The sequence below is a fragment of the Pelobates fuscus genome, chromosome 6 (assembly GCF_036172605.1).
Source record: "Pelobates fuscus isolate aPelFus1 chromosome 6, aPelFus1.pri, whole genome shotgun sequence".
NCBI classification, from domain to species: domain Eukaryota; kingdom Metazoa; phylum Chordata; class Amphibia; order Anura; family Pelobatidae; genus Pelobates; species Pelobates fuscus.
The window spans coordinates 51,716,705-51,742,150 of NC_086322.1; the positions used below are offsets into that span (position 1 = coordinate 51,716,705).

General features: G+C 43.5%; 1 protein-coding gene across 3 annotated transcripts in view; it reads left to right on the plus strand.

Moving 5' to 3' along the window:
* Positions 1-596: 596 nt before the first annotated feature.
* The window catches only part of FAM193A (family with sequence similarity 193 member A), a 107,492-nt gene continuing 82,642 nt past the window's right edge, over positions 597-25,446 (plus strand). For all 3 annotated transcript variants that reach the window (XM_063457685.1, XM_063457687.1, XM_063457686.1), the window contains exon 1: positions 597-1,018. In XM_063457685.1, coding sequence (XP_063313755.1) covers positions 830-1,018 — 189 coding nt within the window. In that variant the 5' untranslated portion in view covers positions 597-829. The remainder of the gene's footprint in view (positions 1,019-25,446) is intronic.

Here is a 25,446-nt window from a genome sequence, read left to right on the forward strand (position 1 = left end):
AACTGTAAATATAGCTGATTTGCAACATTTCTGTGCCCCAAATTTTGGCCTAAAAGTGAAAATTCACCCCCCAAAAATAAATAATAAAATAAAAAATCTCATTCTAAAAATGAACAATTCTCATCTTTTCAGATATCTCTTCACTGAAATGCATTGGAAACCAATTTGCAAAATTCAGGGTAAAATATAAATGCTGTTAATACAATACAGTTGGAGATTTTATTATAATTTTTTCCTCTTTATGTCAATATTTTAGAACATTGGATTTTCAGGTAATTAGACCCCATTATGTTAGCACTAACTGTCACTTCTCTCAACCTGTGACACATCCCAACCATCCTTCAAACTACAACTCCCAGCGCTCCCTTCGGCCTACTTCCCACTCCACCTTTAAAGACCGTTAGCATCCCCCCGCTGGGTTTCACGGCGCATTGCATTCTGTGACTCGTAGTTCAGCCGCTCCCAAACTGCGGCTTTTCTCCCTGGCGGACTCCAATTCCCGCCGTGCCCTTTCACAAAATATGGCGGACCACAGCAGCACGTTCACGTCGCAGGGCTGCGTCGTGACGTCCGTGCGTAAGACGGGAATAGCTTTCCTCCTTGTAGTCCGCCATATTGGAGTGTAGTTCGGCTCCGCTCCGGTCGGTGTTTCGCTGTCTCCGCCGCGCGCTCTGCCAATATCCCCCGTGTTAGCGGTGACCCAGCGGGCCGGCCTGTCCTCTCCCGTCGCTGTCCGCTGAGCCGGGCTGTGTGTGCTCTCCCCCCCGGCCCGGCGCGGTGTGTTGTGCTCCCGGTAGCTCGGCAGGCGGCAGGTGGTGCTCGCTCAGAGATGAGCCCGGCCGATGCCAAGAGAGGGGCGAAGCGGAGGAAGAACAAGCGGGGCGGAGGCAGCGGCTCCGGGGAGGTGAAGGCCGCAAGCCTGCGGGCACAGCATAGCGCAGCGGGCGGGGGCAGCCCCGGGGCAGGCCTGATCTCCAGCCCACCCTGCATAGCAAGCCCATCACCCCCGGGGGCAGAGGTAAGAACCATCACCACTGCACACTGGGGGCCACCATCACCACTGCACACTGGGGGCCACCATCACCACTGCACACTGGGGGCCACCATCACCACTGCACACTGGGGGCCACCATCACCACTGCACACTAACCATCAGCACTCAACTACTGCTGGATGGAGGGCCTCTGCCATACCCTGCCCATCACCAGAAGGGGGGTTAAATATCACACTCCATTTAGGCCATGGTGTGTGTAAATACCCCCAATAACTGCCCCAGAGCACAGGATGTATAGCACACTGCATATTGAGGCAGTTATAGGGTATTGCCATGGGGTAATTATAGGGTATTCAGCACTGCCATGGGGTAATTATAGGGTATTCAGCACTGCCATGGGGTAACTGCAGCTATTTGTTACAGAGTGTTAATTTGTGCATACCCCCTAATAACTGCCCCAGGGCACAGGCTCCATGAAAACCGTGTATTTTGGGGGCAGTGAGAGGGTATTCAGCACTGCCAAGGGGTAACTGCAGCTATGTGATACAGGGTTGGCAGTAGGGCACCCTGGTAGCGGAGTTCCCAGTCCATGTTGTATATTTAATTACATTTATTGTCTTTGTGTTATTGTATGTCTAACGTTTATTGTCATGGCCTCATAACATTGCCATGGTTATCCCATCTACCTATAGCTCAGAGACATAATTTAGTCATTGGTTATTAACCATTGCAACATATATCACTGTCCTAATAACAAAGGTGTGACCATGTGTTCATTGTTTACCTTTATGTTATGTTACAGGTCAGGGGTGGTGTGAAGGTGGCCCCCCAGCCTGTCCTACTACTGGAAAACCATTAATGATCTGCTAGCTTTTAGTGTTGAAAAGCAGCAAAGGCTTGCAGTTTTGCAACAGCTGTGGCCACCCCTGATTTACATTATTATTCAGTTACTATGTTTTTTTTCTGTCTTTGTATAGCACTGCAAAGCAAACCCATTCACTCTGTAAGCTTTTGATTCATGTCGACCACATTTCTAATGATGCTCTGCTAAATGATTGGCTCTTTATCTTTGGGATGAAAAAAATGGACCTCAAGAGCTGCAGTGTCCAATATGAACAGTGTCATACCTTTTTATACCTTGTGGTAGTTTCACTTGCTACATATTTGTTATTGTAACATTTAAATTAAATAAGTGCAGTTTTTGGAACGTTTGGAATACATTTCTGCGGATAGCTACTTGAATTTCTGTTGTATTATTTGGAGGAAGCATATCTTTGTTATAGACCACTATAAAGGAAAAAAATGCTTATCAGTTTAAGATATGGGTCAATGTAGGTTGAGAGGGCAGGGTACTTAAAGGACCACTATAGGCACCCAGACCACTTCAGCTTAATGAAGTGGTCTGGGTTCCTGGTCCCTCGAGGATTAACCCTTTTTTCTATAAACATAGCAGTTTCAGAGAAACTGCTATGTTTATATTAGGGTTAATCCAGCCTCTAGTGGCTGTCTCATTAACAGCCGCTAGAGGCGCTTGCGTGCTTCTCACTGTGAAAATCACAGTGAGAAGACGCCAGCGTCAATAGGAAAGCATTGTAAATGCTTTCCTATGAGACTGGCTGAATGTGCTCGCGGCTCTTGCCGCGCATTCAGCCGAGGAGGAGGAGAAGAGCTCCCCGCCCGGCGCCGGAGAAAGACGTAAGTTTAACCCCTTCCTCTCCATCCAGCCCAGCGGGAGGGGGGACACTGAGGGTGGGGGCACCCTCAGGGCACTATAGTGCCAGGAAAGCAAGTATGTTTTCCTGGCACTATAGTGGTCCTTTAAGATACAAGTCTGCTGTGTATGGTATCACCCATTCAGCAATGTTCCATATGTTGTGTTGTGGTCTGATACTTTTTTTTTTTTTTTCCATTTCCAATATGGCATGTCTTGTGTTCACATATATTTACCAATATGTATACCGCACTCTCCTGGATCCCAGGGTGCACTGGGCATGAGGTTGGACAATCCTCACAATGTGATTTGCAAAAAAGTATTGATGTCCCAGGCACTCAAGTTCAATCCAGCAGGCAGATTTATTGGAGCAAATTCAAAACAACGTTTCGGCCCACAAGCTTGACAAGGGCTCTGTTGTGGGCTGCAACGTTGTTTTGAATTTACTCCAATAAATCTGCCCGCTGGATTGAACTTGAGTGCCTGGAACGTCAATACTTTTTTGTCTTATGTTCAGACAGAAACACAGAGACATTAATTTGTTCTATTGTGGTGATCATGTCTTGATTGCTTGTGGTGATACTTCATGGCCACTGGTCTATGTTGATTTTTATTCAAGTATTTGTTCTGTAGTGTTATCACTGTAAAAGGAAAGAGTAATTCCAAGGTGTTTTTTTTTTTTATTTAAAGCTTTATATTCAATTTTATAGTGTTTAATCTACACCATTCGTCATTGTGTGCATTTGATTTTATACTTTGGGCTCTGTAATATGATTGTTTACTTTATCAGAGCATTATATTTCAGATATTCACTTGGTACATTATTCCCTACAATAGGGAATATGAAGGCCACAATTCCGATACTTCTAGTTTGTCCTACATTCATAACAGTTAAGTGAGTATTTTGTTTTATATATGTTGGGGTTTTTATTTTATATTTTTTTTAACCATAAAGAACACACAAAGTGTGTCAAATGATATACTGTTTTGACACTGTTTATTAAACTAGTTTTGTTTTGGATTTTTGTTTCCTGCATATAGATCTTTCTTAATTCCAGGTTGTACGAATGTGTCAAACAGCTAAAACAAAAAACTGATCACCGCAGTATTCCATTAGTTCATGTGGATTTGTGTACCTTAACACTATACACTTTTCCAACTGTGCTCCATTGATTATTGATGTGCTTTTTCCATTCATAATATGCTATACATGATCTTTTAGGGGGTCATCTTCTGTTTACCCGTTAGAGACCATTTTTTTTAATGTAGAAGACTATTAACTCATTCATGACAGATGGTTTACCCTTTACCCTTATGATATGAGAGATTTGCTTAAAGGGGCACTATAGTCACCAAAACAACGTTGGCTTAGTTAAGCTGTTTTAGTGTATGGACCATGCCCCTACAGTTTCACTGTCATTTAGGCGTTAAATCACTTTTGTTTCTGTTTATACAGCCCTAGCCACACCTCCCATGACTGTAACTGACACAGTCTGCATGAAATCAAAAGGGTTTCATTTTCAATCAGATGTAACTTACTTTAAATGTTTTTATCTCCTGCCCTGTAATTTGAACTTTAGTTACATACAGGAGGCTTATACAGGGCCTATAATGCGATTAGCAGTGCAGGAGTTAAGAAATTCTAAATTAAAGAGAATTTGCAATAAAGGAAGTGTAAACATTAGATGCCTCTTTACAGGAAGTTTTTAGGAAAGCTGGAGAAGTCACAGGTAGGAAGATGTGGCTAGGGCTGCATAAACAAAGTCATTTAACACCTAAATGACCGAGAATAGAGCAGTGAGATTGCTCTGGCATAATCTGAACACCAAAACTGCTTCATTAAGCTAAAGTTGTTTTGGTGACTATAGTGTCCCTTTAAACATTTTGTCCCGAGTGGCCCTAAAATTATGCAATTCCTTATAGCCATAGTAAAAAGCCCTAAATATGTTGATTTGTTTGTGGGGTATTTTAAAGTGGCAATATACAACTTTTGCTTAAAGGGACTCTCCAGTGCCAGGAAAACATTTTCTCCTGGCACTGCAGGACCCTACAGGGTCCCTCTCCCTCCCATCCCAAGTTGCTGAAGGGGTGAAAACCCCTTCAGTGACTTACCGGAGTCCAGCGCTGATGTCCCTCAGCAGTGGGTCAGGCTCTGCCTACTCTCCTCCGTCAGCCTGCGGGGGAGACCTAATGCGCATTATTCAATGCTTTCCTATGGGGATTTCGGCTACACTGGAGGTCCTCATATAGCGTGAGGATGTCCAGCGTCTTATAACACACTTTTCGTGTTCTAAGAACATGAAGTCTCTTTAGTGGCTGTCTGATAGACAGCCACTAGAGGAGGACTTAACCATGCAAGGTAATTATTGTAGTTTATAAAAACTGCAATTATTGCACTTGCAGGGTTAAAGGACCACTATAGTGCCCTGAGGGTGCCCCCACCCTCAGGGACCCCCTCCCGCCGGGCTCTGGAGAGAGGAAGGTGTTAAACACTTACCTTTCTCCAGCGCTGGGCGGGGAGCTTTCCTCCTCCTTCCTCGCGACGTCATCGGCTGAATGCGCAGGAGCCTCGCGCGCATTCAGCCGGTCGCATAGGAAAGCATTTACAATGCTTTCCTATGGACGCTAGCGTCTTCTCACTGTGATTTTAACAGTGAGAAGCACGCAAACGCCTCTAGCGGCTGTCAATGAGACAGCCACTAGATGCTCTGGAGGCTGGATTAACCCTCAGTATAAACATAGCAGTTTCTCTGAAACTGCTATGTTTATTAAAAAAAAAAAAAAGGGTTACTCCTAGAGGTACATGGCACCCAAACCACCTCATTAACCCCTTAAGGACCAAACTTCTGGAATAAAAGGGAATCATGACATGTCACACATGTCATGTGTCCTTAAGGGGTTAAGCTGAAGTGGTCTGGGTGCCTAGAGTGCTCCTTTAAGGGAGGTGGGAGTTGGCACCCAGACCACTCCAATGGTCTGGGTGCCTGGAGTGTCCCTTTAATGAAGCAGATTTTGTTTATAGATCATGCCTCTGAAAGAACAGCTTGCTATAAAGGAAGTGTAAAGATTAGATCTCACTTTACAGGAATTGTTTAGGAAGGCTGTGAAAGTCACATGCAGGGATGTTTTAATGGCTGCATAAACGCATGATTTAACTCTTAAATTACAGAATTCAGCTGTGAGACGACAGGAGCATGATCTATACACCAAAATTGCTTCATTCAATGGACACCATAGTCACCCAGACCACTTCATCCAATTGAAGTGGTCTGGGTGCAGTGTCCCAGTCCCACTTAGTCCTCCTGCAATGTAAATCATTGAAGTTTTTGAGAAACTGCAATAATTATATTGCAGGACTAAGACTGCTACTCAGGCAGCCACTAGAGGCACTTCATGCTGGCTGACTGACCTTTGGTTGCCTAACTGATGCTGGACGTCCTCACGTGCTTGAGGACATCCAACGCCTCTAAATTCCCCATAGGAAAGCATGGAATCAATGCTTTCCTATGGGGAGGGACTAATGAGTATTCCGCGCATTAGCCCCTGCCACATCGTAGGAGGCAGAGAACCGACAGTGCAAACTTTAAACACCACAGGGGGAATCAGAGGGCTCTATAGTGTAAGAAATACAACTTTGTATTCCTAACACTATAGAATACCTTAAAATGTTTTGGAGTTTTAGTGTCTCTTTAAATGTAAAAGCGTTGTTATTTTTTTGGTCCAAATCACTCTGGCTTGTTATGTAATATGCATGTAAATAGAGAATGTTTATAAGAAATGTTTTGATTACTCAGCTTCTCGATTGCTGTCAAATCTCTAGAATTAGGCCAACATGAACAAATTATCATTTAATTTTTCATCACTAAACATTTGCCATGGTAAAATGAACCTCATAATACTTCTGTGGGGCGCTGTCCCCACCAACTAATAAACAGTGTTTACTTTTCTCTCTTTTACAGATCAAATAAATGGCAATGTCTTGTGTATTCGTATAGAACAGGGATAGGCAACCTTCGGCACTCCAGATCGTGTGGACTACATCACCCATAATGTTGGCAAAGCATCATGGGAGGTGTAGTCCAAAACATCTGGAGTGCCGAAGGTTGCCTATGCCTGGTATAGAAAGGTGTCTTTGGTTACTAATCCTTATGAACCCAGTTCCTTGCCTCAATCTAATTGATACAATGTGCAGAATTGTTCATTTTGCATTGGAATTTAGTTGACCCTGTAGAATTAGAAATTCAATTTGGTCTCAGATAAGAGGGAAGATTTAACTTTTTTCCCTTAAAGGACCACTATAGGCACCCAGACCACTTCAGCTCAATGAAGTGGTCTGGGTGCCAGGTCCAACTAGGATTAACCCTGCCTTCTGTGAAAATAGCGTTTTCAGAGAAACTATGGTTACTTTAGGGTTAATTCAGCCTCTAGTGGCTGTCTCATTGACAGCCGCTAGAGGCGCCTCTCACTGTGATTTTCACAGTGAGAAGACGTCAGTGTACATAGGAAAGCATTGTGAATGCTTTCCTATGGACTGGCTGCGCGCGTGGCTCTTGCTGCGCATGCACATTCAGCCGATGACGGTCAAACGAGGAGGAGAGTCCCCAGCGCCGAGGGAGCCTGGCGCTGGAGAAAGGTGAGTGTTTAACCCCCTTCCTCCCCTTTCAGCCCAGTGGGAGTGGTACCCTGAGGGTGGGGGCACCCTCAGGGCACTATAGTGCCAGGAAAACAGTTCGTTTTCCTCGCACTATAGTGGTCCTTTACCCCTTAAAACCGGAGGGCGTACTATTACGCCCTATTCTAAGCGACTCTAAACGCCGCAGGGCGTAATAGTACGCCCTCCATTTTTTTTTTTTTTTTACACTTACCCGGTCGCCAGCGATCCCACGCCGGCGATCGCGGTTGGGGGGGTCTCCCAGGGAGCCCGCCGCGGCACATCCGTTCTCCTGTTAAAATAAGTGTAAAAAAATAAATAAATAATATACTTAACCCTATAACTTTCCATGACACCATAAAACCTGTACATGTTTTACTCGGGAGACTTCGCTGAACACAAATCTTAGTTTTCAAAACAGTAAAATGTATTACAACGATGATATTGCCAGTAAAAGGGACGTTTTTTGCATTTTTCACGCACAAACAGCACTTACACGGACGATATTATTGTTGTGATACTTTTTACTGTTTTGAAACACAAATATTTGTGTTCAGAGTAGTCTCCCGAGTACAACAGTACCCCTCATGTACATGTTTTATGGTGTTTTCAAAAGTTACAGCGTCAAATATAAGGCTTGTTTCATTTTTTTTTCACATTAAAATTCGCCAGATTGGTTACGTTGCCTTTGAGACCCTATGGTAGCCCAAGAATGAAAATTACCCCTATGATGGCATACCATTTGCAATAGTAGACACCCCATTTGCAATACCTTGGGTTATGTCCAGTCTTTTTTTTTTTAGTAGCCACTTAGTCACAAACACTGGCCAAAATTGGTGGTTTTTTGCATTTTTCACACACAATCAAATACTAACGCAAACTTTGGCCAGTGTTTGTGACCAAATGGCTACTAAAAAAGACTGGACATACCCCATTTGCACTACCTTGTGTTGTCTACTATTGCAAATGGTATGCCATTATGGGTGTAAATTTAATTCCTGGGCTACTATACAGTCTCAAAGGCAACGTAACCAATCTGGCCAATTTCAATTTAAAATGTAACGTGCTATATTTGACCCTGTAACTTCCCAAAACACCATAAAACCTGTACATGGGGGGTACTGTTTTACATGTGAGACTTTGCTGAATACAAATGTGTATTTTATTGCAGTAAAAGCAAACAGTATTATGACATGACAGTTAAAATGTCACGTAGAACTAAAAAAATAAATAACAATTTCTTATTTTCTCCACTTTTTTCATATTAAATTATGTTTCATAGCTAATATTTGATATTAAATGAAAGCCCTGTTTCCCCTGAATAAAATCATATATAATAAGGGGGGGGGGGGGGTGCATTTAATATGAAAGAGGTGAATTATGGTTGGACAGACATATAGCGCAAATGCCAGGTTTTGTTTATGTTTTGTTCACAACGTGTACATTTGACTCAGTCCTTAAAGCGGCACTGTCATGCCGAATCCCGTTTTTTTTTTAACCCCCCTCCCGCCTCCACTACATCCAATCGACCCCCTAGTCACCCCCAAATGCCCCTAAGCCCCCCACATTACCTCTTTTTAATTCTTTATCTTCTGCCCCGATCTTTATTCAGGGCGCCGCCATCTTTGTGTGGGTAGGTGAAGTCCCTGTGGGACACGTCATTTACCCACACTACACAGACTGTGAGATTCCCGCACATGCCCAGTGAAACACCTGGACATGCGAACGGGAATTTCATCTATTCATTCATTCATCAGACAGACGAATGAATGAATAGAAAAAAATCAGACGAACAAACTAACACTGTGTATCAGTGTTAGTTTGTTCGTTCAGTTTATTACAAGGAGGGAGCTACCGGCGTGCAGCTCCCTCCTTGTAATATGTAACTATAGAAGCGGCAGGGAGCAGTGCTCCTCGCCACTTCCTAAGCCCCCCATGTCCCCCCTCACTCTATGGGGGTCAATATGACCCCCATAATAGGACAAGGGAGATTAAAATCTCCCCAATGCCCCTACTCGCTATACCGCGAGTAGGGGCATGTCCACTAAACAGTGAGCAGCCTGTGGCTGCTCACTGTAAAAAAAAAAAAAAAATGGTAATAAGGGGGGGACCTACTGTCCCCCCCCGGCCCCCACCCCTGCGCGGTGGGTGGGGGCCCTAACAATAAGGGGGGGGGGACCTTCTGTCCTCCCCCCCGGCCCCCACCCCTGCGCGGTGGGTGGGGGCCCTAATAAAACAATAAGGGGGGGGACCTTCTGTCCTCCCCCCCGGCCCCCACCCCTGAGCGGTGGGTGGGGGCCCTAATAAAAACAATAAGGGGGGGACCTATTGTCCTCCCCCCCCTGGCCCCCACCCCTGCGCGGTGGGTGGGGGCCCTAATAAAACAATAAGGGGGGGGACCTATTGTCCTCCCCCCCTGGCCCCCACCCCTGCGCGGTGGGTGGGGGCCCTAATAAAACAATAAGGGGGGGGGACCTATTGTCCTCCCCCCCTGGCCCCCACCCCTGCGCGGTGGGTGGGGGCCCTAATAAAACAATAAGGGGGGGGGACCTACTGTCCTCCCCCCCGGCCCCCACCCCTGAGCGGTGGGTGGGGGCCCTAATAAAACAATAAGGGGGGGGGACCTACTGTCCTCCCCCCCTGGCCCCCACCCCTGCGCGGTGGGTGGGGGCCCTAATAAAACAATAAGGGGGGGGGACCTACTGTCCTCCCCCCCTGGCCCCCACCCTTGCGCGGTGGGTGGGGGCCCTAAATGACCCCCCCCCCCATCAAGGTGACTAGGGGTCCCAAGCCCCTAGTCACCCCCCACCCAAAACATTCTATCCCCTACCTACCCCCCTCACCCTAAAAATAGTGAGGGGGGAATAAAATAACTAACCTGTAAAAAAAAAAAAAATTAAACTTACCATTTGACGTCTTCTTTTTTCTAAATTCTTCTTACTTCAGCCCCCCAAAAGGCCAAATAAAAATCCATAAACCCGTCGCACTTTAAAAAAAAAAAAAAAAAAAAAACCGAGCGCAAACAAAAATTAATCCATCTTCACCCATGGAGGGCACGCCGCGTACTGAGCTCCGCAGGGCGGGTCAAGGCTTATAAAGCCTTGCCCCGCCCTGCAATTAGGCTTAGAACACAATGATTGGTTGGTTTAAACCAATCAGAGTGCTCTGTGTCATTTTACACAGCGTGGGAAAATTCAAAAGAACTTTCCCACGCTGTGTAAAATGACAGATCACTGTGATTGGATGGTTTTCAAGCCATCCAATCACAGTGCTCTGTGTCATTTTACAAGCGTGGGAAAATTCCAAAGAACTTTCCCACGCTTGTAAAATGACACAGAGCAGTGTGATTGGATGGATTTCAAGCCATCCAATCACAGTGCTCTGTGTCATTTTACACAGCGTGGGAAAATTGAACTTTCCCACGCTGTGTAAAATGACACAGAGCACTGTGATTGGATGGTTTGAAATCCATCCAATCACAGTGCTCTGTGTCATTTTACAAGCGTGGGAAAGTTTTTTGGAATTTTCCCACGCTTGTAAAATGACACAGAGCACTGTGATTGGATGGCTTGAAAACCATCCAATCACAGTGATCTGTCATTTTACACAGCGTGGGAAAGTTATTTTGAATTTTCCCACGCTGTGTAAAATGACACAGAGCACTCTGATTGGCTTAAACCAACCAATCATTGTGTTCTAAGCCTAATTGCAGGGCGGGGCAAGGCTTTATAAGCCTTGACCCGCCCTGCGGAGCTCAGTACGCGGCGTGCCCTCCATGGGTGAAGATGGATTAATTTTTGTTTGCGCTCGGTTTTTTTTTTTTTTTTTTTAAAGTGCGACGGGTTTATGGATTTTTATTTGGCCTTTTGGGGGGCTGAAGTAAGAAGAATTTAGAAAAGAGAAGACGTCAAATGGCAAGTTTAATTTTTTTTTTTTACAGGTTAGTTATTTTATTCCCCCCTCACTATTTTTAGGGTGAGGGGGGTAGGTAGGGGATAGAATGTTTTGGGTGGGGGGTGACTAGGGGCTTGGGACCCCTAGTCACCTTGATGGGGGGGGGTTCATTTAGGGCCCCCACCCACCGCGCAGGGGTGGGGGCTAGGGGGGGAGGACAGTAGGTCCCCCCCCCCCTTATTGTTTTATTAGGGCCCCCACCCACCGCTCAGGGGTGGGGGCCGGGGGGGAGGACAGTAGGTCCCCCCCCCTTATTGTTTATATTAGGGCCCCCACCCACCGCGCAGGGGTGGGGGCCAGGGGGGGAGGACAATAGGTCCCCCCCCCTTATTGTTTTATTAGGGCCCCCACCCACCGCTCAGGGGTGGGGGCCGGGGGGGGAGGACAGTAGGTCCCCCCCCCCTTATTGTTTTTATTAGGGCCCCCACCCACCGCGCAGGGGTGGGGGCCGGGGGGGAGGACAGTAGGTCCCCCCCCCCTTATTGTTTTATTAGGGCCCCCACCCACCGCGCAGGGGTGGGGGCCGGGGGGGAGGACAGTAGGTCCCCCCCCTTATTGTTTTATTAGGGCCCCCACCCACCGCTCAGGGGTGGGGGCCGGGGGGGAGGACAGTAGGTCCCCCCCCTTATTGTTTTATTAGGGCCCCACCCACCGCGCAGGGGTGGGGGCCCGGGGGGGAGGACAGTAGGTCCCCCCCCCTTATTGTTTTATTAGGGCCCCCACCCACCGCTCAGGGGTGGGGGCCGGGGGGGAGGACAATAGGTCCCCCCCCCTTATTGTTTTATTAGGGCCCCCACCCACCGCTCAGGGGTGGGGGCCGGGGGGGAGGACAGTAGGTCCCCCCCCCTTATTGTTTTATTAGGGCCCCCACCCACCGCGCAGGGGTGGGGGCCGGGGGGGGGGGCAGTAGGTCCCCCCCCCCAATCTTTAACCCCGCGCAGGGGAGGGGGGGTGTTTATTGTTTTTTTTGTTTTTTGTTTTTTACAGTGAGCAGCCACAGGCTGCTCACTGCTTACTAGACATGCCCCTACTCGCGGTATAGCGAGTAGGGGCATATTATTTACTAATACTAAGTAATCTTTACTTAGTATTAGTAAAGTTGGCTGAAAGACCAATTCAGGTCTTTCAGCCTTTTAGTAGATAGCTCCCTGATACCGTGGGAATTAGGGAGTTATCTACTAAGCGGCTGCAAGATGCAGCCGCGGCAATGAATAGGATCGGAGTTTCATTCATTAGAATGAAATTCCGATACAAACAAAGTACCGAATTGCATCCTAACACCAATGGAGAATTCTGTTAGGATGCAATTCGGCAGTTTTGCCGGCGTTCTGTCTTAGTGACAGGACGTTCGGCAATACTGACAGGAAGCATTGTGGGAACAGGGAGGAAAGCTAGGGATCATGGGAAAATTGCTCTGACCAGCGGAAATGAAGCACACTTTGCTCCTCCGCTGGTCAGAGCTGGTCAAGCGGAGGAATCCCATAAGACAAAGAGTCCCTACTTTGTCTTATGGTTTTAAAGAAAACTAAAGGAGACAGGAAGAAAAGAAGAACAGATCCTGAGAGAGGGGTAGAAGAGGAAGAGATTGAGGAAAGGTAAGTTCGGCATGACAGTGCCGCTTTAAATGATTGATATTCGTACTTTGCCTCACAAATCTGTTACTTATAAGTACTGTTAGCAAAGCTTTGGTGCTACCGTATATGTCTATATTGTTCCAGTGTTCAACATTTATTGTTCATATACAAAAGAAAAATGATGGCTGATTTTTAATTTGCTGCAATTGGTGTCCGTAGTAATAAACAATGTGCAAGAGGCAATATTTGCTGCAGATAATAAGCCTTAAGTAAATCTGTCATTTTAAAAACAAACTTGCATTTATCAATATGGAACAAAATAGTGTGAAGTTTTTCTTAAAACAATATCATAGTTTACCATTGCATGTGACTTGGTTATCCTGATTGGCTTCTAATTTCATGCATAGTAAATGCTCCTATTGTGTTTTAAATCGAATGTGGAGATTGGAAAAAGGTGTAGAAGATGTAATATTCTGAACTATAAGACTTGTGTGGGCATTTTAATTACAAAAGATTAAATGTTTTGTTACTGGGAACTCAGCGGGACCCAGGTATGTTGTCAAATTATTCTAATGTGGTTTGACACATTACTCTGGGAGGGCACTCCTTGCACCATAACTGCTACAGCAGGTAAAGATATGTGGGTTCTTAGGTTTAGCGTACCATGGACTGTAACTGCCATGATTCTCAGCCAGGCACAGCATGTCAGAGTGATTTACAGTTAATGGCATATTTAAATATAGCAGTCTGTGTAATTATTTAAATCTCTTTGAAATGGTTATAGTGCCTGTTTCTGAACAGTTGCACATTGATTGTTGTTGGCAACCCACAGCTTGGCCTCCACTAGTGGTATAGCTAAGCCAGAAATCTTGCATTTCCTTAGCCATACCAATTAATACCAACAATGGGTGCAGTGTTAATTTAGTTGGCAAAAAAATGTTGTCATCGTTTTTATCAAAACCATGTTTTCAGTGCCGAAAATTATAATATAAATAAAAACAAAGTGATTATGACAGATACTTTAACGAAAATTAATGAATTTTTTTTCATCAAAAAAATGAAATCTAGACGGAAATGTTTGGAAGGAACGAATGTCCCAGGCAACTTGCATGTATAACTAATTACTGAAATTTGCAACGACTCCTGATGGTTACATTGCTGCTGTGGGTCAGGTGGCCTGAGAGGACAGGCAAAGGTGATATTTATTTACCTGGACCTGGCACGGCCATCTTACTCCTGTGAGTCCTCTTTACGAATGAGGAGCTGGCGTCTTTGAATTCTTGCGCATGCGCAATAGTACAGAATTGAGGTCTTTGGAGGATCTCACAAGATCGCGGTACAATTGCTTGTAGCTGTCACTGGTGGCGGCTGTTGGAATTGACTTTGTAGCTCTGCTAAGTGTCTAAGAAAGTAAGGTGGATGAAAAATAGAGACAAAGTATTTCTTACACTGTCACTGTATATTTCTTGACTGGGTTGGAATATCAGGGAAATTACAAGACAGTCAAAATTAGTATTTCATTTCTTTTTATTTATTTATTTATTTATTTTTTAAGATGTAAAATAGACATGTTCTATCACAATAATTAAATCTGTATTGCATGTTCAAACCTTAATGGGATCCTATAGTGCCAAGAAAACAAACCCGTTTTCCTGGCACTATAGGCTCCTGGAGTGCCACCCTCCTGCGGAGCTGAAGGTTAAAACCCCTTCAGTGACTTACCTGAATGCAGCACCGATGGGTCAGGCTCCGCCCATGCTCCTCCCCGTCAATGTCAGCCGGCGAGGGAGACCTAATGCGCATGTGCGGCAATGGGCACACGCACATTAGACCACCCCATAGGAAAGCATTATTTAATGCTTTCCTATGGGAAAAATCTGATGCTGGAGGTCCGTGAGGACGTCTAGCATCTGATAACGGACCAAAAGTCTATTCGGATTCCGGAAGCCCTCTCGTGGCTGTCTGTTAGACAGCCACAGAGGGCAGACTTAGAGCTGCAATGTAAACATTGCAGTTCTCTGGAACTGCAATGTTTTACATTGCAGCACTAAGTGCAAAAGGGTCACAGCACCCAGACTACTTCAATTAGCAGAAGTGGTCTGGGTGCCTACAGTGTCCTTTTAATAGCATAAATACCAGACTAATAGATGTTGACTCCTCCAGGAGTAAATAATGAGCTTAGAAATCCTAGAGAAATGCTTACATAATGCATTACACTTTAACTAAACCCATTAGATTTTAGTCAACAAAATCTAGTGTAGATTTAATAGACTAAAATCTTATGATATTTAGTTGACTAAAACAATTCAGATGATCAAAATATGTATGGAAGGGCTGCACAATGGACTCCAAGAGTTGAAGCCGTTCCAATGCTTGCAGTTTGCTTTTAAGACAGATATTTTGTATTTGGCTATCCCAAAAAGTTCTAGAATTCAAACAGCCCCTTGTAATATGCAACCTAAAGCAAAATATATATGAAAATCTATTAGGTATTTTTAAACCCTGGACAAAATACCTTCAGCTATTCTCTTGCTGAAGTGGTCATGATGGTAGGAGTTTGTATGTGCAATGTTTTTGCTTCACCTAGATGTGCTTGGCATTTATCCTCGCAGGCACAGCCTGCAAGGGGAAGCACATTCTCCACTCACATTCTTACACACAACACATTTTTTTTTTTCTAATTGCGTTTCCCCTGTCTACCCTCCAGTCCCTCCCCCTCACCAGCTCTGAACCAATGAAACGTCCATTTACAGGATGCTCATTCTTATATTTTATTTTTTCCCCTTAGCTGCAGAGGCTTCGTCTCCTTTGACGTCATCACAGTGAGGAACCTAATGTGCATGCATGGCGAGTGGTGCACTCACATTAGGCTTCCCCATAGGCAAGCATTGCTATGGGCATTTCACTGGATGTGAAACTGTTGGAAGTCACAAAAAGTGGTCTGTTTTTTTTTTGTTTTTTTGTTTTTTTCTCATTAATACTGCAATATTTTACATTGAAGGGCAAAGAGAGAGAGAGAGAGAGAGATACTTTGATAAGATTATGCTGCTTGGGTGCCCATAATGTCACTTTAAAATGGTTAATTTTAGATACTTTTCCCCTTTTTTTCTATATAGGCCCCTTGCTTACTGGACTGTCCAACTGTATCATATTTTCTTCAATGCAACTTTTGCATCTGCTGTCAACACCCAGCATGCTATCCCTAGATTTCTTAACAGGCTTCCCATGGCATGGTGCATTACACACAGTGTGTCAAAGCTTCTGCTGCCATTCTGTCAGGCAATTCAATTGGGTAACTAACTCCCTGTTAAAAAACAAAACCAAACAAAAAAAAACATAAATTGATTCTGGATTTTGACATCTGCCGTTTCTGGGTACAGAGGTCAGAGGGGAAAAAACTAAACGTAACACAAGACACTGTGGAATTTGTCCCAGCTGAGTGCAAGACATTGCCTGCTGTTGTTTGACTACTGCTGTCTGATAACAGCCATTCCCAGGGAGATACAAGGGGTCTGGAGGAAAATCCACTCTCCCTAATGCATACCTAATTCACTACACTCACTATCTTCTAGCCATGTCAGGCACTTTTTAAACTGTCCGTTTCAAAATAAATAAAGATGATTTCATCACAAAAGAATATTCTCCACTCTGAAAGTCACTCTTCTACTGCAAATCCATGGGCACTGATATTTCTTTACTGCTCAAGGCATAATCCAGAAATTTGCTGAGTAATCTTAGCAGACTTTGGTCCTCATGATTTAAGATTTGAATGATGGTTGACTGAAAGAGGGGCAACAAGTAACTTGTCTTTCATTTGGAAAATTTTGAAGAACTGTTCTTGTAAATGAAGGAAGGTATGCCTGTGAAAAGTGTTACAGAGATTCTGTATCTCTCCTGATACCCTGAGCTGTTTGGACATCAAAAAGCAACATTTTCACATATTTCCCATTGCTAGACTGTAGATAGTGTTGGGCACACATTCTGGTGTTTGTGAATGCCCTACTAGGGTACACCGTTTAATTGTATGAACAGCAGCTAGTCTGAATGAGTGTGGTTCACGTCCAGGGGCTGCTACTGTACTGCAAGGTATTATGCAGACCAATATCTGCATTGAGACACCATTTCTTGTTGCCATGGTGACCGGGCTTCCCAGTGTTTGTCAAGTCTTGGTGTTCATAATATTTACATAAAATATTAGAATTTTTTTTTCCTTACAGTAGCTTCTGTCAGTTTAGCCTTTTTGCTTATTGGGTGTTATGATGCCTTTACTCCTCGGCAGACCAGTTCAAACTGTTTCCCTGGCATTTTAGAATGGACAAAATAATAAACAAAATTTCCATTTTTTTTTTTTTTTATATGAAAGTAACCATATAAAACACGGTTTAGTTCAGCTGTCCCTGTTTTGCTGACATTTGCATCTGTCCCTGATCCTTTACTTTGGTAAATATTTTGGTAACTTGAAAAGATGAATTGCAATCTCTGAGGTTTCCCACAGGACATTTGTGTACTTTGTGCCATTGATGAGGAGTGCTATTTCTTGGGTACATGTTGTCTGTCTTAGTGAGGATTCAGTGAAAGTGTGGCATTGAATGAACTTGTGCTTTTGACTTTGTATTTGGGGATTAGATCTGATTACTTAATTATGTCACAAGACAAAGGTTGTGGTGTGATTGTGCGTGTAAGACTTGAGTATAAATGACCACCAAAGGCACTCAGAACACTTCAACCCAATGAAGTGACTTTGGTGTAGTAGTCTTTTAGTTTTAACCCTGCACTGCAATGTTTAGTAGGTACAGCAATGCTTATGTTGCAGGTTTAAATTCCTCTAGTGACTATCTCCTGGACAGGCACATTCACTGTGAGAAAAGTCAACCGTTCCCACAGCTAATCTTCATTCTTTGGAGGATTGCGGTGCTGGCCACACACATACTTTTCGACCCAAATGAGAGCAGCATTGTGTTGGGCGAAAGAGAAGCATCTGTGTAATGTTGCTGGATGTATTGGACTAACTGAATTTTGTACAAGCTTAAGAAAGGGTAGATTCTCCTGAAAGCTTGTCATTACAAAATTCTTTTAGTCCAATAAAAAAGGTATTACAAGATACAAATATTATCTGTCTTTTACATAAACTATCTTTTAGATAGATTTTACGTCATAAAGCCTTTTATTTAAAAAAAAATGTAAAAATCTGATTTATATTGAAATATATGTGTATATAATAAAAAAAATAATTTTTGAACCATGTCAAACATTGCTTAACTGTGTGAGCTCTCTGTACTGTGTGATTGCAGCATGGCTGTGAGATTTACCTTACCTGCTGTCCCTGCCGATCACACAATCATTGGTGGTGGGGGGAGAATCTCTAGGATATTGAGCTGATCAGTGCAGCTGCTCTAAGACTGGCAAAGCATTATAGGAGTTGAAGTTCTGTAGTGGGTGGCTGAACATCTTCTGTTTGGCCACCTGTGCAATAAACCTTTCCACTGGAGAAGAGAGGGAGGAAAACTGTGTGATTACAGCAACAGTAATATGTTTGTGAAAATGATTTGCTTTGGTTTCTGCTGTAAGGCAAATCACACTGCATGGTATGTACATAAAGGTGTTTACAGATTAACATGCCTTTTCCCCTCTCAATCATTGTGGGCTGTACTTTCCCACAATCCAGGGCTGTGAATGAAATATTTGGCATTCCTGAGGCTGCAGGTGAACTGCTTTTCTTACTCTAATCAGCTCAGTATCCTCTTAACCTGTCAGTTGGGTAGATACCACAGTTTTCCACGTTAGCCTTTGCATAGCACTCAGAAAAAAAAAAAAAAAAACCTGATCCAAAAGCATGACGGATGCCTGAGCTAAAGTACAGAATGAATGCTGAGTTCAAGGTAATATGAAATGCCACCAAAAATTTTGATTTGGAAAACGTATTCAATGCGCTGTCATGGCTCATGTACAGCTTAAATTTGTGGCCTAAATGTCTGATGTAGGACTACTATTTCTTTAAAGCTTTCCCTTAATCTGGGGCCTGCTTTTGGTCCCCCCTGGCTTAAAGGAAAACTCCAAGCACCATAACCACTACAGCTTCCTGACTACTACTAGCACCTTTAGCAATTAGATTGTACCACCCCAATCAAAGTTTTCCACATTCTGGGAAGGATGTGGCAAAAAGGGGACATGTCTCCACATGTGGGGAGCTTGCCCTAAGAATACCCACTTCTGGGAAGAGGTCAGGAACCTCCTTGCAAAAGGCTCCAGACAGACCAATCACACTTTAACTTAGGTCCTTTTTATTATCTAAACCAATTTCCCCACTCCCCATATCAAAACTATTTTTAATAAAAATTTACCCTAGCTGCTAGGAAAGCTTTAGTCCTGGGCTGTTCAGGGATGCTATGCCCTCAGAGGACCTGATCCTACTTAGAACCTATTAAACCTATCTAATAGATAAACTTACCACTCAAGTACATCATTTTGAACAGTATGGCAAACATAGGAACAGCGCCTTTGGCCCAGTTTCTCTCTTGTGGGATGCTTGATCCCCTTTTGAGCAGGCTCAATAATATATATTTTTTATTTATTTTTCATGTTTTTGCCATTGTTGTGCTTCATTTATATTCTATCCTTTGTGCTTTATTACACATTCTACTAGTAGGATGCCTAGCAACTATCCATCCATAACTATAACATTCACATTTGTTCCTGTTATCTGTTTCATCTTCTGTTTATTCTTGATATTTTTACATCTACAGTATTCATGATTATTGTTTTCTATTTTTTTTTTATATATTAATCCTGTACTTTTGGAGGATTATACATGATCTTTGGTTATATATTCATTCATCCGACCGCCAGCTGAAATCAGAAGCCATGTATAAATGGAAAAGCCACAATGATGTCCCATATCCCTGAGGAAGTCCTTATTCGGATGAAATGCGTTTGGGACGTCTTATTATACATTTATTTTATCATACTTGTTCTTTGGCGTTTCGTTCCTGCTCACTCCTACCTGTTTAACCCCTTAAGGACCAAACTTCTGGAATAAAAGGGAATCATGACATGTCACACATGTCATGTGTCCTTAAGGGGTTAATCCAGATCCACTTCAGGTGGAGATATGCTTGAATTATTTGCCCTTTTGTAAGTGCATTTTTATTATACAAAGTGTTGTTGTTGTTTTTTTACGTAATCACGCTATTGGCTCTTTTTTTCATGATCTACAACCATATACTGAAGTACACGCTGAGGCGAGACAAGCCTGCATTTTTCTACGTCCTGTGAGTGCTCTCACTTCCCCCTCACCCCCCTTACTTAGCTGTAACACTATATTGTTCTTGTTCCTCCAGATCTGTTACCAGATTTACTTTGATTGTAAGGTGCTATTTTTCTGTTTACCATATTGTGGAGCTTATTTTACCTTATACTGTGTATACGTGTGAGTTTCTTTTGCCTTGTTATAGTGGTGTTGTGAGGTCCACTAATAAGCTCCTGGTCTTATTTTGTACCCCTCTTACAGTAATTTTTGTTTACACTAGTGCAGTAACAATGTATTTTTTCCAGTCACTAAGTATAGACCATAATCTTCTCTTACACTAGTCTACCTATTCGATCCAATCCGAATAGCTTTCGCAAATCAGTCACCTTGTATTACATGGCTTTTACTTCCTTTTCTGAGTTTACTACTTTTATTTACGTGATAATTTGCAATTTTTTTTAATTATTTTTTTACATTCGTATCCCTTGATGTGTCTAAATCACTGCATGCCCCACAGCTTTATATTTGTTTAAAGGGACACTATAGTCAATTAAGTGGTCTGGGTGCCAGGTCCCTCAGGATTTCAGAGTAAATGCTATGTTTACATTTGGGGTTAATGACAGCCTCCATATTATGCGTCCATCGCGCAGAGCGTCCATAAGAAAGCATTAAAAAAATGCTTTCCTATGGACACTTTGAATGCACGCGCGGCACTTGCTGCGCATTCCACTCCACTGACGTCGGACGAGGGAGCTGACGTCAGCGGGGGAGTAGAGGTCACCCGGCGCTGGATTAAGGTAAGTAACTGGGTTTTAACACCTCAAGCGCCGCGGGACCCTGAGGGTGGGGGCACCCTCAGAGCACTATAGTGTCAGGAAGATTCGATGATCTGCGTGAGTCTGACGGCCACTAGAGCTATTTTTCAGAAAGGTCAATGTTTTACATTGTCCAAATAAAGGGACAGTATCATCAGGACTAGAGTTCCAGAATTGCTAATGTAAATTATCTGCATGTTTCCATGCACAGAATGTCACATTGGCAAGAGATGTCAGCTGGTGTTTTCAGCCAATAAATGGCGACTGGATCCGCTTCTGCAGAAGTCCGACATGCGCTCTAGTGAGAAGTCTTCTCATTGAACTGTCTATAGTGCTTGAACTGCTCTTTCGTTGTCTCTCTATGCACTGTTAAACCATTCCCCCTGTGAAGAAAATACTTATTTTCTTTAATTCGTGACTTTCTGCTGTATTTTGGATTTATTGGTTCCGTAGATTAAACTACCGAACACCGACCACCCTCTGGCTCATTATCTTCAAAGGGAACAGTCTATTAAGCGCTCTCTGGGCGGGCGCCGTTCGTATAGTCGAATGCCATGCAACGATCATCTTGTTTGCACTAAAGGAGGCAGCGGGACTTTGTCGTCGAGTGTCTGGAACTAAAATCGGACACTCGACTTACCGAACACCGCTGAAACATATGAACGCCTGCTTCCTTTTGTGCCGAACAGCTAGGAGAGCGCCGTTCCGTAGTTTGATTCATACGAACACGGGGAACAATCACTCCTCTGAGCCAGGAGGCTCCATTCGTGCTTATTGACTGACCGCACACACTGAATTCGTGGAACTGTTTTGGGCAGGAGCCTCGTGTGCGGTCGGTGAACTAAGACTTCCACACTTTTTGAGAACCCCTGAACCGATCTGGGTGAAATTTGAACATGTTGGTCTCCCAGATCGGGGCTATCAGGGGATGTCATTTGTGGGAATACCTTGTGTATAAAGGGGTGTGCCAATTTTTGGGGAAATTGTTTGCCCTTTACCTGGAGATTATTGGGTTATTCCTTAACTTATCTCACTATCTCCCAGGCAGTGGAAGGGAGGGATTTACTGTAAATCTGTATTCTGATTGGTTGTTCCTTTTGTTTATTGTGGGGGGGGGTCCACTTGCATGAGGATTTCCATAAAAGCCCCTGTGGCATCAATAAATCATTATTCCTGTTGTACCCTTCATGAAGTCTAGGCTCATGATTGGGTAACCTTTTATTTGCTGGCAAGATTGGTCTTGGAAGCTGCATTCATCTACACTATTCTTCTACAACCTAACTGCAACTATAATCACCTATGATTAGCTATTGGGAAAGGAATAGAAGAACTCAGTACCATAACCACTGAGGTTCTTAACACCCCCATCCCCCAATTAATCACTAAATGAGGGTCACCAACTACCTATAGCACAATCCCCTCAGAAGATACAGTTGAGGCAGAGGTTACACATTTTGTTTTACACATGGAAAGACCCCTTTCAACCAAAAACACACATGAAAGATTGGGGGGGAATACAAGTAATATACTGAGGATGCAATTCTCAAATAAAAGAGAAATTTGCATTTCTGTCTCTGAGAACTGCAGGGAAAAGGGTCTGTTTATTTTGTCTGTGGACTCCATCTTGTTGGTATAGTTGATTAAGAATGTTTCTGTTTGTTTTGTCAGGTTTAAATTCCTCCGAATTTTGAAATTTGAACTGCATTTTAATTGAATTAGTTTATCTTTATAACCTTTTATCTAAATCAAGACTTAATTCTTACTAATTCTCTTCTTTGATGCAACCTTAGAATTCCAAGTGAATGTCCAGTCATTTTAATTATCCCTTCCATGTAAAACATTGCAGTTTTGTAGAAGCAGGAATGTTTAATGGCTGTCTTCCTGCAAATTCCGTCATGTAATCAAATGCTGCTCATACACGCATACGTATCTCTAATCCAATGCTTTTCTATGAGAAGAATTGGATTGGAGGAGATTGCGGTTCAGGCGGCTGCAGTGTTGGCACGGGAAATTACACTGAACAAAATTATAAACACAGCACTTTTGTTTTTGCCCCCATTTTTCATGAGCTGAACTCAAAGATCTGACTTTTTTCTTTGTACACAAAAGGCCTATTTCTCTCAAATATTGTTCACAAATCTGTCTAAATCTGTGTTAGTGAGCACTTCTCCTTTGCTTAGATAATCCATCCACCTCACAAGTGTGGCATAACAAGATGCTGATTAGACAGCATGATTATTGCACAGGTGTTCCTTAGGACGGTCAAAATAAAAGGCCACTCTAAAATGTGCAGTTTTATCACACAGCACAATGCCACAGATGTTGCACGTTTTGAGGGAGCATGCGGTTGCCATGCTGACTGCAGGAATGTCCACCAGAGCTGCTGCCCGAAAAGCGTTTCCGAGAATTTGGCAGTACATCCAACCGGCCTCACAACCGCAGACCACGTGTAACCACACCAGCCCAGGACCTCCACATCCCCAGCATATTCACCTCCAAGATCGTCTGAGACCAGCCACCCGGACAGCTGCTGCAACAATCTGCTTGCATAACCAAAATTTCTGCACAAACGTCAGAAACAGTCTTGGGGAAGCTCATCTGTGTCTTGACTTGACTGCCGTTCTTCGTCGTGACTGACTTGAGTGGGCAAATGCTCACATTCGATGGCGTCTGGCACTTGGGAGAGGTGTTCACTTCACTGATTAATCCACTGTACAGGGCATATAGCAGACAGTGTGTATGGCGTCGTGTGGGTGAGCGGTTTGCTGATGTCAACATTGTGGATCGAGTAGTCCATGGGGGCGGTGGGCTTATGGTATGGGCAGGCGTATGTTATGGACAACGAACACAGGTGCATTTTATTGATGGCATTTTGAATGCACAGAGATACCGTGACGAGATCCTGAGGCCCATTGCTGTGCCATTCATCCACGACCATCACCTCATGTTGCAGTATAATAATGCACGGCCCCATGTTGCAAAGAATCTGTACACAATTCCTGTAAGCTGAAAACATCCCAGTTCATGCATGGCCAGCATATTCACCGGACATGTCACCCATTGAGCTTGTTTGGGATGCTCTGGATCGGCGTATACGACAGCGTGTTCCAGGTCCTGCCAATATCTAGCAACTTTACACAGCAATTGAAGAGGAGTGGACCAACATTCCACAGGCCACAATCAACAACCTGATCAACTCTATGCGAAGTAGATGTGTTGCACTGCGTAAGGCAAATGGTGGTCACACTAGATACTGGTTTTCTTATAGTTTAGCATACACTCATCTTATTTTGCAACTAGAGTAAAAACGGCTACTAAATTAAAAAGCTGTTATTCATTAGTTGGAAGAGCAGCATTAAAAAAAAAAAAAAAAATCTTAGTATTGTGCAGTCTTTATCTGTACAGTATATTTCTGTTGCTGCACAATGTATGTTTGTGATGACATGTCTCAGCCTCATTATTTTTCTCATTGCACTGCAAAAAAAAAAAAACATAGAAAAATAAACGGTTTAATGCTAAATGGAAGGATGGCGCTTGGGGTTCTAGACACTATAACCCCTTAATGACATAAAGCAGTTACATGCCTTGTATCCCTTTTACAAAATGATATATTTATGGAAAATAGTTCCGCCCCCCTATAGCAGATTTAAACTTGGCTATGTGTAGAGAACATTGGATTGACACAGCGTAGCATTTTGCTGCACATGCGCAGTAGCCTCCCAATGTTTTACTTTAAGGAAACATTAGTTTGACAAAGATCGTCAACATTGATGTCAGCTATATAGGCGGCGCAGTAAGAGCTGAGTGGTAAGTAAATCTCATCTTTCCACTTTTTCCACCTTTCCAACCACACACTAAAATAGGTTGATTAAAACTAGGGCGATTGGAATGCATGTTTGTATTCCTAATGCTAAAGTGTTCTTTTAAGCAATTTTACACTTTCTTGTTTTCCACTACTTTATGACTAGCCTCTGCCAATATATTGGCTATAATTATTTGTGTATTTCATGCATACGTTTACATTTTGTGGCATCACACTGCTTTAGCCATACCAGCTTGCATACCAGACATAGATGTTAGCTTATTATTATTATTTTATTATTTATATAGCGCCATCACATTCCGTAGCGCTGTACAATGGGTGGACTAACAGACATGTAATTGTCACCAGACAATTGGACGTACAGGAACAGAGCGGTGGAGAGCACTGCTCAATGAGCTTACATGCTAGAGGGAGTGGGTATAGTGACACAAAGGGCATAAGCATGGGTATGAAGTAGGTTGTTGGAAAAGGATTCATTGAGGGCTTACTAGGTACTTTTTGACAGTTTCAGGAGAGGAGTCATGGGGGATAAAAACCTGCTAACAGTTTAATTGATATGCTTTTTTGAAGTGAGTTTTCAATGAATTTTTGAATGAGTGGAGACTGGGTGAAAGTCTTACGGAGAAGGGAAGGGAGTTCCACAGAAGAGGTGCAGCTCTGGAGAAATCTTGGAGGCGA